Below are 18,004 nucleotides of genomic sequence, written 5' to 3'. Positions count from 1 at the left end.
AGATCACAGGATGCAAGGTCAATATTCAAAAATAAATTATATTTCTGTATTTTCCTAATAAGAACTCTAAATTGAAATTTAAAAGCACTTTTTACAGTAGCACCAAACATATTAAATACTTTGGCATAAATATAACAAAATTATATAACATTGATGAGAAATCATTAAAGAAGAACTAAATAAAAATAGGATAGTTGTGGATTGAGTCAATATTGTTAAGATGTCAATTTTTCTAAAATTGATATACATATTCAGTATAATCCCAATCAAAACCCAGTAGGTGTTTTTCTTTTTCCTTTTTTTCTTGTAGAAATTGGCAAGCTTATTCTAAAATGTGTACAGAAAAGCAAAGAATAGTCATGTGAGTAGATAAATAATTAGGATAACTAAAACATTTTGAAAAATAAAAATAAAGTTTGAGACTTATACTCCCTGATTTTAAGACATATTACAAAACTACAGAATTCAAGACAATGTGATACTGACATCAAGATGGAGAAGTAGATTGAAAGAACAGAATAGAGAGCCCAGAATATATATATGTTCAATTGGTTTTTGAAAAAGCTGCCAGAGCAACTCAATGGAGAAAGAATCGTCCATTTCAAGAAATAGTGCTAGAATAATGAAAACCCATTTGAAAAAACAAAACAAAACAAAACCAAAAAACCAAAAATCTCAACCCATACTTCAAACTGCATACAAAAATAACTCAAAATTAACCATGTACTTAAATATAAACCCACAAACTATAACATTCTTTAGGAAAGTATAGGAAAAAAATCATAGTGGTCGTGGTTAGGCATAGACTTTTTAGATGTAGCTGACCAAAAGCATGATCCATAAAAATGTTAAAACGATAAATTGAGTATCACCAAATTTAAAAACTGCTTTTAAAATGACATTGTTAAGAAAATGAAAAGAAAAGCCAAACACTGGGAAAAAAATATTTACAAAATAAATATCTGAGGGGTGCCTGGGTGGCTCAGTCATTTAAGTGTCTGACTCTTGATTTCAGCTCAAATCATGATTTCAGTGTCCTGGAATCAAGGCCCATGTTGGGCTCTGCTCTCAGTGGGGAGCCTGCTTAAAATTCTTTCCCTTTGCCCCTCCCTCTACTCAGCTGTCTCTCTCTCTCTAAAATAAATAAATCCTTAAAAAAATATATATGTATATACACATATATTTATCTGATAAAGCCTAGTGTCCATGATATAGAAAGAATTCTCTCACAGGTCAATAATAAAAAAAAATTCAAATTAAGAAATGGGCAAAACATTTGCACATGCACTTCATCAGAGAAAATATACAGGTTTCAAAAAGCACATAAAAAATTCTCAATCTCCTTGGTCATTAGGAAAATGTAAAATAATACCACAATGAGAATAACCATTAAAATGGCTAAAATTAAAAAACAAAAACCCCGACAATACCAAATGCCGGTGAAGATGCAGAATAACTGGAACCCTCATTGCTGGTGCAAATGCAAAATGTTACAGCCACTTTGAAAAATAGTTTGGCAGATTATTTTACAGGTTAAACTCATATTTACCATATGATCCAGCAGTCCCATTCCTAGGTACACAAGAGAAATGCAAAACCTGTATGTAAAGTTTTATATTAGCTCTATTCATATTCTCCTAAAACTGGATACCACCCAAATGTCCATCAACTAGTGGTTGACTAAACTTCCCATTTTACTGTGGTGTATCCATACTATACAGTGGAATACTACTGAACAATAAAAAGAAATGGAGTATTGATACATGCAACAACATGAATGAATCTCAAGTGCTTTAGGCTAAGTGAAAGAGCCTTATGTAAAATACTACATGCTGGACTATTATTCAATAATTAAGATACTGTGGAAAAGGCACAATCATGGGGGCAGAAAAAGAATCTCTGTAACAGCTTCAAGGTGAGAGGAATTTTGCAAAGGGGAACAGGTGAAGGACATGTTCTTTTTTTTTTTTCTGTGTGTCCTTTTTTTAAATTAACATATAATGTATTATTTGTTTCAGGGGTACAGGTCTGTGACTCGTCAGTCCCACACAATTCACAGCAGTCACCACAGCACACACCCTCCCCAACGTGAAGGATGTGTTCTGTATCTTAAGTGTGGTGGTGGTTTCATGGCTTTATGCATTTGTCAAAATTCCTACATAAAGAAAGAGTGATTTTTATTACATGTAAATTATCCTTCAATACATCTGACTCCAAAAAAACAAAAACAAAACAAGCAACTACTATTATGAGTAGTTATAATTATGGTTGTTTAATTTTTTGCCTTTTTTAGAGCAATTTTAGGTTTATAACAAAATTGAGAGGAAACTCATATATCCCCTGCCCACACACATGGATAACCTCTATTATTATCAACATCACTCACCAGAATGCTACGTTTGTTTTTTGTTTTTTTTTACTGAGGATGATAATTGCTTAATTGAAAAATTGGTTCACTTAAAAAAAAATACCATAGAACTAGGAGACACTGATGAAAAAAATTGACAACACAAACAAATGAAAAGATATGCCATTCTCATGGATTGGAAGAATTAATATTGTTAAAATGTCCATATGCCAAAGCAATCTACAGGTTCAGTGGAATGCCTGTGATAATACCAATTGTATTTTTCATAGAACTGGAACTAATAATGCTAAAATTTGTATGAAACCACAAATGACCCCAAATAGCCAAACCAGTCTTGGGAAAGAACAAAGTGAGAGGCATCACAATCCCAGATTTCAAGTATACTACAAAGGTATAGTAACCAAAACTGGTACTGGCACAAAAATAGACACATAGATCAATGGAACAGCATAGAGAGCCAGAAATAAACTCACACTTGTACAGTCAATTAATCTACAAGAAAGGAGGCAAGAATACACAATGGGAAAAAGACAACCTCTTCACAAATAGTGTTGGGAAAACTGAACAACTGCATGCAAGAAATGAAACTGGACCACTTCCTTACACCATACATAAAAATAAACTCAAAGTGGATTAAAGACCTGAATGTGAGACCTGAAACCATAAAACTCCTTAAAGAAAACACAGGCAGTAATCTCTTATATATCAGCTTTAGCAGCATTTTTCTAGCTATGTCTTCCCAGGCAAGGGAAACAAAAGTAAAAATAAACTTTTGGGACTCCACCAAAATAAAAAACTTTTGCACAGCAAGGAAAACCATTAACAAAACAAAAAGGCAACATACTAAATGGGAGAAGATATTTACAAATGATATATCCGACAAGGGGTAATACCCAAAATATATGCAGTATAGATTATATATGCAGTACACGCACGCGCATGGGCACACACACACACACACGAATATTACTCAGCCATGAAAAAGAATGAGATCTGTCATTTGTGACAACACGGATGGACCTAGAAGGTATTATGCTAAGTGAAATAAATCAGACTGAGATAGGCAAATGCCATATGATTTCACTTATATGTGGAATCTAAAAAACAAAACAAAACAACAGAAACAGACCCATAAATACAGAGAACAAAATGGTGGTTGCCAGAGGGGAGGGCGGTAGGGGATGGGTGAAATGGGTAAAGGGGATTGGGAGGACCAGACTTCTGATTATGGAATGAATAAACCATGGGAACAAAAGGGACAGAATAGGGAATATAGTCAATGGCATTGTAATAGTGTTGGGTGATGCCAGATGGTCGCTACACTTGTGGTGAGCACAGCATGGTATAGAGTTGTCAAATCCCTATGCTGTACACCTGAAACTAATGTAACATTGTGTGTCAGCTGTCCTTCAAAAAAAAAAAAAATACCAGAAGTAAATTCATAAAACAGGAAAGGTTTTAGTAACACGGTTATTCTTCAAGACGCTTATAGAATCCTGCTGAATCTGTTTCTGACTTATATTAACTTCAGAAGCAAAAGAGTCAAAAGAAAGAATCACGGGAAAACATCTGGGTTTACTGGTTAATAGAGAGGTTCTAACTAGTGAGAGGGCTTACCCATGTACTTTCCTTTCCCCCAGAAACAGTGGGAACATCCTCATTTTGAGGTACCATCCAAAGTCTTCTTGACTGGTAATCCCTCAACTTCAGCCTGCACAAAAATTAGCTGGAGAGCATGTCAGCTGTGCTTGCAGTGTTTTCAGAACTCTCCCCAAATACTAAGGAGAAAGTGTGGATGTCCAGTATTGATGCACAGGGTTAAGGCTTTTTTGACATTCATCAGGAGGACATCTACAAAGACCTTTCCCTACTTCTGCACGTGCTGCAGTAGAAAGAAACCTCATGGACCCCTGATGGCATCTGGCTCCACTACCCCTTCATTTGCTTTCCTTCATCCGCAAAATCTCCCCAAGCCATTTACTGAAACCTGTCACACTCAGGTTCAAAGCCTTCCGCCATGAAGCCTCCCACAGGTCTCTAGAGGACCTCGTCTTACACTTTCAAAGAATGTTGAACAAACGACAAAGATATATTTTTCATACTGGCTTTTAATTATTTTTGAGCCTCTCAAGAGCAGATCCATTGCTCATTTATTATTGTGTTCCTGGCACCTAGTACATTACCTGTTACATGAAAGATAATCGATAAATAGCAGTTTATGAAAGAATGAGAATGATCCATCATATACAGCTCAAGAAACCTATAGCTTTGAATTATTTGTAAGAGACAGGAATAAGGTTTTGATTATATAAGCAATTAAATGATGTGCAAATATATACTTTTAATGAAGAGCTTAGATTATATTGGAAGACTTACTCCAATTGAAAAATCACATAGTGCATAAGAATCTAGTTCCATCTGAACCATTTTTCGTCAATACACTTGGGCTTGTGGCAGTGAAAGGGTTTTCAAATAAGTACATGATATTACTTAATATTAATTGTTTTTGATTTTCACTTTTCTAATAGTACCGTGCCTTTATAAAACTGAAACACTTTCTACTTAGAGAAAAAAATATTTTGTGGTCTATTTTGTTTTGTTTTGTGTTCTGTTCTGACTTACATTGCTAGCTAGTAATTGGTAGTCAAGCTGTTTCACAAATGTGAGGGAACATTCTTTCTAACACTTTCAAAAAATTTCCACTTTTCTGAGACTGGCAATCCTGATAATTCTCAAGACTATAATAATATGCTTTTGTGACAGTTTTATACACACGCATACCTTTATTTATTGTTTTAAATATTAAATATTAGTGACTTAATTGATACAGTCATTATAAAATTTTAAGATATACAGAAATGTCAAAGAAAAGAGTGTAATAATCACCAAGAGTCACACAGCTCAGAAATAATGATTAATACCAGCGAGTATTATTCCAGGCAGTGCTAGATATTTCTAGAGCAGGGTTTCCCAACTTTGGCACTCCTGACATTTGGCCTATTATGATCGGGGGCTGTTTGTGCATTGACGGACATTTAGCAGTATCCCTGGTCTCAACCCACTAGTAGCACCTTTCCCCTAGTTGTGACAACCAAATATGTCTCCAGAAATTGCCAAATGTCCCCTGGGGGCAAAATTGCCTCAGGTTGAGAAGCACTACCCTAGACAAAAAAAATAGAAAAAGGGATTGAGAAATAAGTTTGCAAAATTTTATTAATAGAAATTGACAGAGAAAGGAGAAACCAAATTGAAGCCAAGGGAATTGCTTTACATTATTTATGTATCTCATAAATATATGTTCTACTTGAATGATCCCACTAAACTTTAAGAAAAGATTATGAAAATTTGAAAAGTTATAGAGTCACTAGGTTTCATATTAAATTCATTTTTAAATTTTGGACAGTATTGATCTATTGTGAAAAATGGGAAAAGTAACACTTATTTGCCCTCTTCTCTCCTTTTTCTCCCCTACCTGTCCTTTTGGTAGTTTTGCTGTTATTTCTATAGTTGTTGATTCTTAATGCCAGCCACTAGTCTGTCATCATAGCCTCTCTATTCTTGAATGATTTTTTATTTTGATTTATTTCTTCTTGGATTGCCTTGTCAGGTAGCTGATGTTTTCTGTTTTTCCTCCAGGAAGACCCATGAGTGTTGCATTTCTTGAGTTTGCATGTGCTTGACAATATTTGTTGCTTCAGAACTCTAAAACAAACTTTGCAGGTTTAACTTTATATTATCTTTTGGTAACAGCTTTAGTAAGAAATAATTCACATGCCTTACAATTTACCCATTTAAAGTGTACAATCTAATCATACTTTAGTATATTTAATCATTTTTGTATATTACAGAGTTATGCAGCAATCACCACAACCAATTTTGGAACATTTTCATCACCCCAAAAAGAAACCTAGTCCCATTGAGGAAACATTCCCTGTTTCCCTCCCACCCCAACACCAACCCCAGTCAACAACATTTAGATCAAAACACAGAATATGTGGTCTTTGTGACTGGCTTCTTTCACTTAGCATGATAGTGCCAAGATTTATCCATGTTGTACCATGTGTCAACACTTCATTATTTTTTATGACCAGATAATAATCCATTGTATGGATAGGCTACATTTTGGTTACCCATTAATCAGTTGATGGACATTTGGGTTGGTTCCATTTTTTGGCTATTATAAATAATGCTGGTGTGAACATCTGTGTATGAGGTTTTTGTGAACATATGTTTTCATTTATCTTTTTTCTTATATAATTCAGTTATCTTGAGTATATTTCTAGGAGTGGAACTTCTGGATTATAAGGTAACCTTACATTTGAACTTTTTAGAAACTGGTGTAACATTTTGGGGGGGTCACACTTTGTGACTTTCACCATTTGTACATACTTTTTTACTTTTGTCTGCACTGAGAGATGCAGTCATCTTCTCTTCCACAGCTTTTCTAGATATCTTTTGGCTGACATTTCATTATGAAGTAGGGTTTTATTTTTATTTTTCCTCAAAAAAGATTTGTGTGTGCTTTATTCTCAGATTTCTTTCAAATTTGAGAATATTTGCCTATTGCTTTAACAAAAAAAGTAGGCTGGATACATTTTCTTTCTCTCAGAAATTTGTGGATAGTGCTTCTTTGTCTCCTGATATTGAATATTGCTGTATTATGAAGACAAACTGATTTTTTCACCTTCTAGATGACTGGCTTTGTCTAACCGAATACTTTAAGGAATAATTTCCCCTAAAGGCCAGTAACTTAACAAGGATACATCTCAGTGTTGTGCATTGGCATTAGTTTTTCCTGAAATTCGATGTGATGTGGTAAAATGTATAAAATGTACATTTTTAAGCAGTTTGTTGTTGCAAATGTGATCTAAATTTCTGCTCTCAGTTCATTAATCTGAACAAGATAATCTTTTCAACTCTGGCATTTGAATTTTTCTAACTATTTTATTCAGTGTATTTCTTTTTTTTTTAAAAGATTTTATTTATTTTTTTACACAGAGAGAGGCAGTGAGAGAGGAAACACAAGCAAGGGGAGTGGGAGAGGGAGAAGCAGGCTTCCCACAGAGCAGGGAGCCCGATGTGGGGCTCGATCCCAGGACCCTGAGATCATGACTTGAGCTGAAGGCAGACGCTTAGCAACTGAGCCACCCAGGCTCCCCTCAATGTATTTCTTCTCAGTTAATTCATTGTTGAAATTTTATGTCAATTAAGGAACCCCCAAAACTTACATAGTTAGAAAAGATTTTTCTAAGTTTCTTGTTCTAAGAAATTCTTGTCAATAAAATTAGTTTTTTCATTTTGTCTGTATTGACTTGTTCAGCTGTCTGAGAAATCACAGCTGCCCAAAATGCATTAAATAATCAAAGGTGCATGTAGGCAATAAATAACTTTGCAGAAATTACATTCGTAGACTGGAGAAAGATATTGACTAGTGATTTGGTTATTTCTCTTCCATTCGACAGAGTTCTCTTCCATTTGACAGACTACATATAAACCATTAAAAAGAGTGAGGATCAATTCCATTTCAACAGATAATCATATAATTTTGCAAGTTCCACTATGTCTGATAATCCTCTACCATTAAGAAATTCTTTTTAATTTTTATATTTTTATTTTCTTTCCTTAGGTTTTCTTTATTTAATTTCCCTAAAGTTTCTTCACCTTTTTACCCCTTCCTCCTTTTCTTCTTCTTCCTTCTCTCTCTCTTCTGCCCCCCTCTTTCTACTTGTTTACCTAAGAATCTGAGTGTATTTATTAAGATACATATAATACAACCAAACTGGGAGCAGTTAACCCTTCTTATCGCTACTTTGACAAAGGAAATCTCATAATTTCATTCAACAAATATTTATTGAGCCCATACATTTTACTATGCCTTCCCCACATCCCAAGAGAAAGACAGACAGAGAGCACACACACAAAGGGAACAAAATAGACAAAAGTCTCTGTATTCTTGGAGCTTGAGTTCTCTTGGGGGGGAGGTAGACAATATATAAGTAAAATATATGATATGATAGATGCTAGTAAGTGTTGTGAAGACAATATAGTTGAGGTGGGGGTGGTATGGGATTGGAAATTTTAAATAGAGTGGTCATAAGATGCTCAATAAGAAGGATGGCATTTGAATAAAAATCTGAAGGAAATAGGGAGCAAAGCATGTGTATATCTGGGAAAGAGTACTCTAGACAGAGGAAGAAGCCAGAGTAACCATGCAGAGATGGGGATGTTCATGGAACAGCAAGATGGTCAAAATGTCTGGAGCAGAGTGAGCAAGGAATAACGGAAGATATTCGAAGATCTGGTGGTCAGATCATGGAGGGTTTTGAGAGGTCTTTATTTTTCAAATTCAATGAGATTGGAAAACATTGGAGAATTTTGAGTAGAGGATTGGTGTGATCTAATTTACATTTTAATGAGATTTAATGGGGAAGGTGGAAGCAGGGAGGCCATTTATGAGACCATATCGCCAACCCAGCTGAGGGATCATGGTGGCTTGGGCCATGGGCACAATAATGATAGTTGTAGTATGGGAGTAGTTCAAAAGCAGAAGCAGTACAGTTTGCTGATGGATCAATGTAGGCTGCAGAAGAGTCAAGAATAACACAAGGTGTTTGGTCAAATAATCAGTTGGAAGCACAGAATTGGCATTAATCAAGAGGGAGAATATTTCTGGGGTCAAGGAGTTGCAGAAGAATATGAAGAACTCAGTTTTTGAACATATTAAAGTTGAGATGGAGGTGTTCAGATAGAGATATGGAGTTGTTAGTTTGAGAGTTCCAGGCTTCGGATATGTATTTGTAAGTCATCAGCATATTTAAAGCCATGAAATGGACCAGCAGGAGTCATTGTGGATGAAGAAGTGTAATGATAGGAACTGGGGGTGTTCCACCATTAATAGATTGAGGAGGTGAGGAGGAAGAAAGAAAAACAGAATTATAGCACTAATGAGAAAGGCAAAAGAGTGTTGGTATTCTGGATCCAAGTGAAGAAGATGTTTCAAGGAGGGGAAAATAATAAACGATGTTAATTGTTTTCAATAGGTTAAGTAAGATGAGGACTGAGAATTGACAAAGGACTAGTAACTAGAATATATAAAGAACCCTCAGAAATCAACAGTGAAAAAAAGAAACAATCCAATTAAAATATGGATGTTATGGATTGAATTGTTTCCCCACCCCAAAGTTTATATGTTGAAGCTCTAACTCCAATGTAACTGTATTAAGTGGTAGGGTCTTTAAGGAGGTAATTCAAGTTAAATGAGGTCATAAAGGTGGGGCCCTAATTTGGTTGGACTGGTGTGCTTATATAAAGAGAAAGGGACACCAGAGAGTTCTCTCTTCCCACCTGTGCACAGAGGAAAGGCCATGTGAGAAGGTGGCCTTCTGCAAGCCAGAGATATAATGGATAAAAGACATGAAGAGAGATTTCACTAAAAGGCCACAAATGGCAATTAAACACACAAAAAGATACTCAAAATCATTAGCTACTGGAAAATGTGTATCAAAACCACAATGAGATGTCACTGCATACCTTTCAAATGGCTGAAACAAAAGTAGTGACAAGAATTCGGCCAGGACATGAAGAAACCTGATCACTCACACATTGCTGGTGGGGATGTAAATGATATAGCCATTCTGGAAAGGAGTCCGGCAGTTTCCTGAAAAGTAAAACGTTGCAACTCTCCATACGACTCAGGGACTGTATTCCTGGGCATTATCCCAGAGAACTGAGAATTTATATTCATATAAAAACTTGTACATGGGTGTTTATAGCAGCTTTGTTTGTAATTGCTGAAAACTAGAAAGAATCCAGATGTCTTTCAATAGGAGAATGGTCAAACTGATTTTCCATACATGGAATGCTGGTCAGCAATAAGAAGAAATGAATTACTGACACACATAAACCTGCCTTATCTTCAGGGAGTAAATCTGAGTGAAAAATATGTTAATCTCAAGGGGCTACATACTGTATGCCTTTATTTATAGAACATTCGTCAGATGACCTCGGAGAACTGACTAGGGGTTGTCACAAGGTTACAGAAGGGGTGAGGCAGGAGAGAAGTGGGTGTGGCTATAAAAGAGAAGCATGAGGAGTACTTGCAGTGATACCGATGTCCTGCATCTTGACTGGGATCAGTGTCAACATTCTGGTTTCAATAGTGTGCTATGGTTCTGCAAGATGTTACCTTTGGAGAAAACCAGCTAAAGGGTACACAGAATCTTTCTGTATTATTTCTTACAACTACATGAGAATCTACAGTTATCTCAAAATAAAAATTCTAATGAAAGTATATTTCTGGCTTTTACAAATGATTCTTATTTGACTAGTAAATTATCCCTTGCCTTGGAGTTTCTATATTTTACTTCATTTTATTTACTTTAAAGAATGGTAGTGTTACCAAACTTACCGAGTTTTATACATTAAATATGCACAGCTTTTTACATGTCAATCATACCTCAATAAAGAAAGAAAGAAAGGTAGGGTTAGCATGTCATATGCATTCTGCTTTTAAAAGTAAAACACAGCACCTTAAAAAATAACAGCTTTTTCAAATATTGTCCTTTTTAAAAACAGCTTTATTGTGATATAACTTACATACCATACAATTCATGTATGTAAAATGAACTACTCAATGGCTTATAGTATATTTATAGCATTGTATAATCATTACCGTGATCAATTTAAGAACATTTTTGTCACGCAAAGAGAACTCTCCACCCCTTAGCGCCTATCATTCTCCAATTGCCTTGTTTCCCCAGTCCTAGAAAACCACTAATCTACTTTTTGTCTCTATAACTGTTATTTTAAAAGGATAATCTATTCATGATATAAATAAAAGTTTAGCAAAAGGAATATTTTTTAAATTACTTCTAATCTTGACATTTTACTTAGTTAATTTTCCTAAATGAGCTCTTTTTACTTTGTGTATGGAATTAAATCCTTCGTACCTCTTCTTCTTCTACGGATCCCATTATCCGTTACTTTTTTTTTTTTTTTTGAAAGATAAAAGGTGGAATTCCTGAAGGAATCTTTCCAAATTTTTAGTACCCTATACTGAATTTAATTGAAAATATATTAATTATTAATTACTTAAAATTATTTACTATTATTAGTGAATCACATAGAATAACACATCATGATTTGTTTTTGTTGGGCTGATAAAAGGGGTCTAACACTCCTGACTAATCCAGCAAGTGATTGCATTCAAAGTTGCTACTGGTGCAGCTTAAGGATTTTTAAACCACTTTAGCCAGAAACTCTTTCTTCAAAAGACCTGCAGCTTCCTGCTGGTGCCCGCCTGCTGGGCTCTGCTCTGCCGCCCTCCCTCTCCCCTCCTTTCTCTGAGGCAGTTCACATTCTCCTGGGTGCTTCCTAATAGCACAGTCTGTAAAGAGCTGAGGTATCATATGCCATAAACATTATTCAATCATGGAAGTATTGGCCTTTGCTTTTTTTATAATTGTTTTGAATTAGCAGCAATTTCTTACTCCAATAAAATGTTCTCTATTTTTTTACCTATTGTGAATCTGCACAATAAGGTTTGCTAACTAGACAAAATAGGCACGATTATGTGTGTGAGAATGTTTGAGCTACCTAAGGTAATAAATTGTTTTCATTGCTGTAAAAGCATTCATTGTAAAGATAGCAGCAGTTCAAAGAGTTGTTCCTTTGTTTCAACCAGTTCCCTGAAGCCTTCGATAGGATGCTTTATTGGGTTAGTTGTGATATGTAAATGAAACATATGAAGTATTATGTTTTATTAATGATATTATCTAATTTAGACCTTTAAGGAATTCTGAGTGTTCTTTTAAATCTGACCAAATGAATAAGATTCAATAATATTCCATAATTTAGAGTTACAACTTTAATTTTCATGTATATCACATTCAACAGAAAGGCATTTAATCCCTTTTAAAAATGGGTCAGGTAAGAGCTTTTAAGAACACAAATGTATTCTTATACCTGACTTCGTATTTTGCATTTTCTTGCGTTCTTTCCTAGAGATCCAAATGTCTCATCACAGAAATAATTGTAAAATGGAAATAAGGACTAGGCTTGGCAAACTCAGATAATAGGCAGTTTCATTTGGCTTTAGGGGGAAAAAAAAGCCCTCAAAGTATATTCTCAGCTGAATAAATTCAACTCTAAAATTGTTCACAGATGAGCTGAGAATTGACTTTTGAAATAGGTCCCTAAGAAAAACAGAAAAAGTAAAATAGATACAACCACTGCTTGTTTGGTCCGGAATTTATACAAAATAAATTAAAATCTAAGGAACAGATAGAAGCTGAGTCGAGTCTGTGATTTTTTAACTCTAGGTATCTGTTCCCTGCAAACATAATGAGCCATTGTTTTGAAATTACTGTTTTCTAACTTCAGCGGATCAATACGTCTTCAAGAAAGGTAGTTTAGATAGAATTTTATCCAATGTTGTGAGTGTGTATGGAGCCAGTTGCTTCAAACTCAAGATACATGTTCATGGTCGATGTGTCGAGAACTTGCTGGTGGTAGCAGCAATACATAGTTGGTTTCTCTGACGGTGTTTCTCATCAACCACACATAGCCACTTGGATCTCACTCCTGCCACCTCGTGCCACTGCATTTATATTTTATTTCCCAAACGGTGAGCTATAGGAGCCCCACGGTATTTTTCCAAAAGGAAAGTTGTCGATACAGCACCAGCAAAATGAATGGGAAAAGTGAAGATAAGAAGTTGCCTGTGGACAGAAATCATAATTAAATTAGAGTCCACATAAGTTTTTCTCAGATCTCTTAATTTATACCCCAGCCTTTTACCCATTTTTCTCCTTATATTGAGCATTTTTAAACTTTTTCAGAGTCCTTTCCTGCTGTTTATCTACTTCACTATTACACGCAAAGTAGAAGGTAATTTTGAATGAGAAGAGCATTTTCATGAGGAGATCAGCATAGCACAGACTAAGTAGTGTCTTGATCTTTAATTAGTTGAGAATATTTCGAATGCCAGTCTCAGTTTAGAAAATCGCAGAGCCCATTAATGAAAACAGTTAGTTGAGGGTGTAACTCTGTGTTAGAAGTGTCAGAACAAAAAAATGCTTGAGCTTCTTTAGATTTTTTGTTATTCAAAGGAATGTAGGTGTTTCAATTTTCAAGTTATAAAAAAAATTCAGTCTATTAATCAATAGTCGGCAGATTCTTATATCACTTAGGGCAGAGGGTGGTGTTTAGGGTGAGGCTGATTTTCTTATATAAAATAAAGCATTCAGACCATTTCTGCAGTGTTCATTTCTCTCCTATGTTGGAAGGAATCCAGGATTGCAATCCTTGGGCTCCCATCCTGTATACTATATAGTTAATAGAAAAAAGAAAAGCAGGTTTGTGTAAATGCTAAAAATAGAAAATGTAATTATGCCATTCATTTTATTTTATGAATTTTTCTTTTTGATTTTTTCCTTTTTTTTTTTTTTTTTTAAACAGGGTCATTTTGGAATTCAGCTTCCTTCAATACTGAGGCTTCATACCTTCATTTTCCTACTTTCCATGGAGAACTTAGTGCAGATGTGTCTTTCTTTTTTAAGACAACAGCTTCATCTGGGGTATTTTTAGAGAACCTGGGGATTACCGATTTTATAAGGATAGAGCTACGCTGTGAGTCTCCTTTTCCTTAGAAGCTTGTGGGATTCTATTTAATAGTAAATCCTTTAACTAATTGTTAAACTACTGTGTTTCTACTTTATCAGCTAAATCTTTTCACTGTGTCCTTTTGAAAAAAAATCTATGATATTAAGTTAGCCTTTCTGCTAGAAAATAATTTAATATATAACGCAATAATTTGGGAAAATAATTAATATTCTGTAGAACCAATTGAAGTAGGGTTTTAAATCCAAATAATTAAAGCTTTTTAAAAACTAAATTCTCAGGTAATTACAGAATTACTTAATTAAATCGACCAGCCATATAATTTTGTATGCCATATAATTTTGGTATACTCTTAGGCCACTGTTAGTATCTTATTATCAAATGTATATTATGTGCTTTTAAAATTAGATAAACTTTGAATCATTGTAAAAATTTTTACATAAAATGCCAGATGCTATATAGTTTTCTTGTTCTGGCTTAATAGCTTTGCTCTATCGATATGCAAAATTAACTCTGAGGATGAATTTCTTAAAATCTGGGTTTTTTTTTTCCCAAATGTATTTTCTGTTCTCATTCCACGTCTATTCTTGACTGATGTCATCGGTTTCTTCTGTAAGATTTAAGCCGTTACCTTTATATTTCATGATTGCCATGCCATGGTGCTATTCCTAAGTGTGTTGAGGACTCCTCTGTCCACCACAGGGACTAACTGGAACAATCTTCGTATCTCCTATTTCCAGCTCCAGCAGTAGTGACCTTTTCATTTGATGTGGGGAATGGACCTTTTGAAATCTCGGTGCAGTCACCCACTCATTTCAACGACAACCAGTGGCACCACGTCAGGGTGGAAAGGAACATGAAAGAGGCATCTCTTCAAGTGGATCAGCTCTTACCGAAGACACAGCCTGCTCCCGCTGATGGGCACGTCCTTTTACAGCTCAACAGTCAGCTCTTTGTGGGTAAGTTCTGTTGGGAGGTAGTTTGTCATTGAACTCTATGACCTAAGTGTAGAGGTGGGCCAAAATGAAATAATACCAACTGATAACCACAACAAGCCACTGTTTATTAGAACCTATGTTCTAGGCGTGCCAGGTGTTTTATTTTTTCCTCATAACCAATCTGTGAAATGGGTTAACCCCATTTTACTGATGAACTAACTGAGGCACAAGGGATTGAAATACCTTGCTTTCAGAAATCTACCTAGTAAATGAGATTTGAATTTGTGTTTGATTGATTCCTAAACCCAGATTCTTAATATTACAGATTATGTAATTGGTTCCAGTTTGGGTTTTTTTGGTTTTGGTTTTGTTTTGTTTTATTTCTTACATTAGTGCTTTTAGTGTTTTGTTGGGGGGTGTTTATCTCTGTTCTCAGGGGATTTAAGGAACCCTCCGTGTAGTTCCGGCTGATGCCAGACAGGGACCCCTGTCAAAGAACAGGCCAATAGAGGAAAAAAAGAAAAGCAGGAGCAAAATGTATAAATCATCAGTTCTTCTGCTGGTGTCTCTCATTTTGCCCACTTTTCGGATACCTTCTGATCACCTACCTCATGCTTATATCCAGATATTCCTTTATTGCCTAAATACATTCCCTTGGTATGTGTAGACTTGATAGTGGAATCCTTCTGGAACTGTTTGTTTTATTTTCGATCTTTGCTAATTACTTTATAGAACTCATCGACCGTTAAGTTCAGCAATTATTTCTTACTTGATCACTTCTCATATATTTTAATGTAAATAAGGGCACAACAACTCTATAAAGCAGAATAAATTATAAATGATCAGAAATTATGTTTCAAGCATTTTTAAGAGTTATGTTTTAGAACAAAATTCAACAGATTCCCATTACATCTTTTATTGCTTAATAGTCTTGTTTTATTACTCTCACTGCAAAAGATAAGCCAATTTGTGACTTATTTGACTAAGAGACATTTGGGATTTCTAGTGAATTTATATACTCCTAATTCTATCATTAATTCTTTCATTCAATAAATAGTTAATGAGCAGCCTCTATGAGTAGGGCACTGTAATAGACAATCTAATCATGATCTTGCAGCCACTCAACTGACTTATTTAAGGGTATGGAAATAGTAAGGAATACTTGGAATACATAACTTTTCTTTTAGTAACATGCTAGAAACTCAGGAAACTGACATAGATATTTCTTGATATACAAAAATTGAGAGATGGCTGCAACCAAAGGTATGGCAATTTAAAATCTGTCAGTATCTTGGAAATAGCCTTATTATTCTTGGAAATTGAGAAGGCTGAAACAGTCCTCGAATTTTTCAGTGAAATCTGTTGCAGTTCGCCTGAACATGAACTTTCATCCTTTGTGTGAATTTTAACTTCATAGAAATGAAGTCACTATATAGTGTGTGTGATAGGAATCCTGGCCTTAATTTGATTTCAGGTAGTTGTAATGGTTAGAAGTACTGTTATTATATCAGAAGACTGTGTTGGAACAGACTTGAGTCTTTTGCCATCAATCATGTGTTATAATTTTAATAAATATACCTAGGAGATTTCATCTTTATGGTGGCAATTGGTTAGGCTTTTGATATTCCCATATGTGTTCAAATCCAAGGACTGCCTGTGTGAACGTTTTATAAACTAAAATCATTACTATGTTTAAGTCAAGTCACTGAAAACTAAAAAGAAAAGCAGAAAGATCTCTGAAAAAATTGTTACATCCACTATTAATAAAAATCTGTTTATATAATTCCCTTCTTTTTACTCATAGGTAACCAAGAAAATTGACAAGGTTACTGTGATGACATTGAAAGAAGGACTCCTGTTTTTTAAAAGGCTTAGGGAGAGGCACATCAGGGTCTTCTTTTTATCTTTACCTCTACGACATGAGTGGACCCCTGTCGTGCGAAAGGGCCCCAACCAAATTAATAAAAACTATACTTACACAACAAAATATTAATTTCTCAGTTTGTAACATTACTTTCACACAAATCAGAATATTTTTTAAATTTCTAGATGAAAATACTTCAATGGGGGTTAAATTATAATTTAAAAGGTTATACCAAATTAGTGCAAAGTGGGTAAAAAACTAGTAAAAAATCAGTAAAAATTAGAACTAACTTAATATAACACTTACTAAGACCAAGAAGTAGCTCTCTGCATTCCTGATAGTATGTTTCAGTGGGAGACAAGAGGCAGCCAATAAAAGAGTAAGTAGTAAGACAAATAGATATTATTTATAATATATTTATTAATATCACACATTTTGTACATGCACGCACACACACATATATTTGTGTGTCTGTGTGTGTGCATACAACTTCAGATAATGATAAATAATATAAAATGTCAGGAAATGACTTGGGTTGGGGGGCTTGTACTTGAAGTGGGGTGGTCAGGGGAGTGTCCTCTGAGGACCTTACCTTTGAAGAGAGGCCAGAGAAAGCAGAAGAGGGAACCTGTGAACATCTGAAGGGAGAGAATTACTGGCAGAGGGACCATGCTTGACGTGAAGAGGAGGAGCTTTAGGAGTCAGGGAGCAAGGAGGAAGCCATTGTGGCCAGAGGGGAGAGTCAGTCTGAGGGAAAGCGTGGTATCCATCGTGGTCAAGTTATATGCTGGATCTCGTGAGACAGTGTCGAAGAATTTGGATTTGTAGTCCCTGTGGGAGTTAGTGGTGGCAGGGGCTGGAGAGGAGATGGTGAAAACCAGCGGTGGGCCATACTTTAAGTGTAGACGTATACAACTTGTGCTGGATGGGTTGTTGCTGTTAGTATGTTACTTCTTAGCCCTGCTAATCTTCTTGGGGACAAAACACTTCATAGGTGTCTGGGATCCTCACATCATTTCTCAGTTTTCAATTTCAACTGAAGTTCGCGTTTCTTGTTTTCTTCCTTTATCATAATTTGTAAGATGATTCAAGCTGTTCCCTGACCCTTCAGTCTGGATTATGTACTATAAGCCCTACAAACCATAGTCCTGCCAGGCTGCAAAAGACTGCTGGTCCTTCTTCACAGCCCAGAGAAAATATTCCCCTTCCTCCCTT

At 35.3% G+C, this 18,004-nt stretch overlaps 1 protein-coding gene across 3 annotated transcripts in view; it reads left to right on the top strand.

The window, feature by feature from the left end:
- The window catches only part of CNTNAP4 (contactin associated protein family member 4), a 370,539-nt gene that overhangs the window by 209,775 nt on the left and 142,760 nt on the right, over positions 1-18,004 (top strand). For all 3 annotated transcript variants that reach the window (XM_032389870.1, XM_032389868.1, XM_032389867.1), the window contains exons 16-17: positions 13,826-13,996; positions 14,728-14,946. In XM_032389870.1, coding sequence (XP_032245761.1) covers positions 13,826-13,996; positions 14,728-14,946 — 390 coding nt within the window. The remainder of the gene's footprint in view (positions 1-13,825; positions 13,997-14,727; positions 14,947-18,004) is intronic.

Source organism: Phoca vitulina, unplaced genomic scaffold (genome assembly GCF_004348235.1).
Source record: "Phoca vitulina isolate PV1807 unplaced genomic scaffold, GSC_HSeal_1.0 scaffold56, whole genome shotgun sequence".
Lineage (NCBI taxonomy): Eukaryota > Metazoa > Chordata > Mammalia > Carnivora > Phocidae > Phoca > Phoca vitulina.
This window is presented reverse-complemented; position numbering and strand designations above follow the sequence as displayed.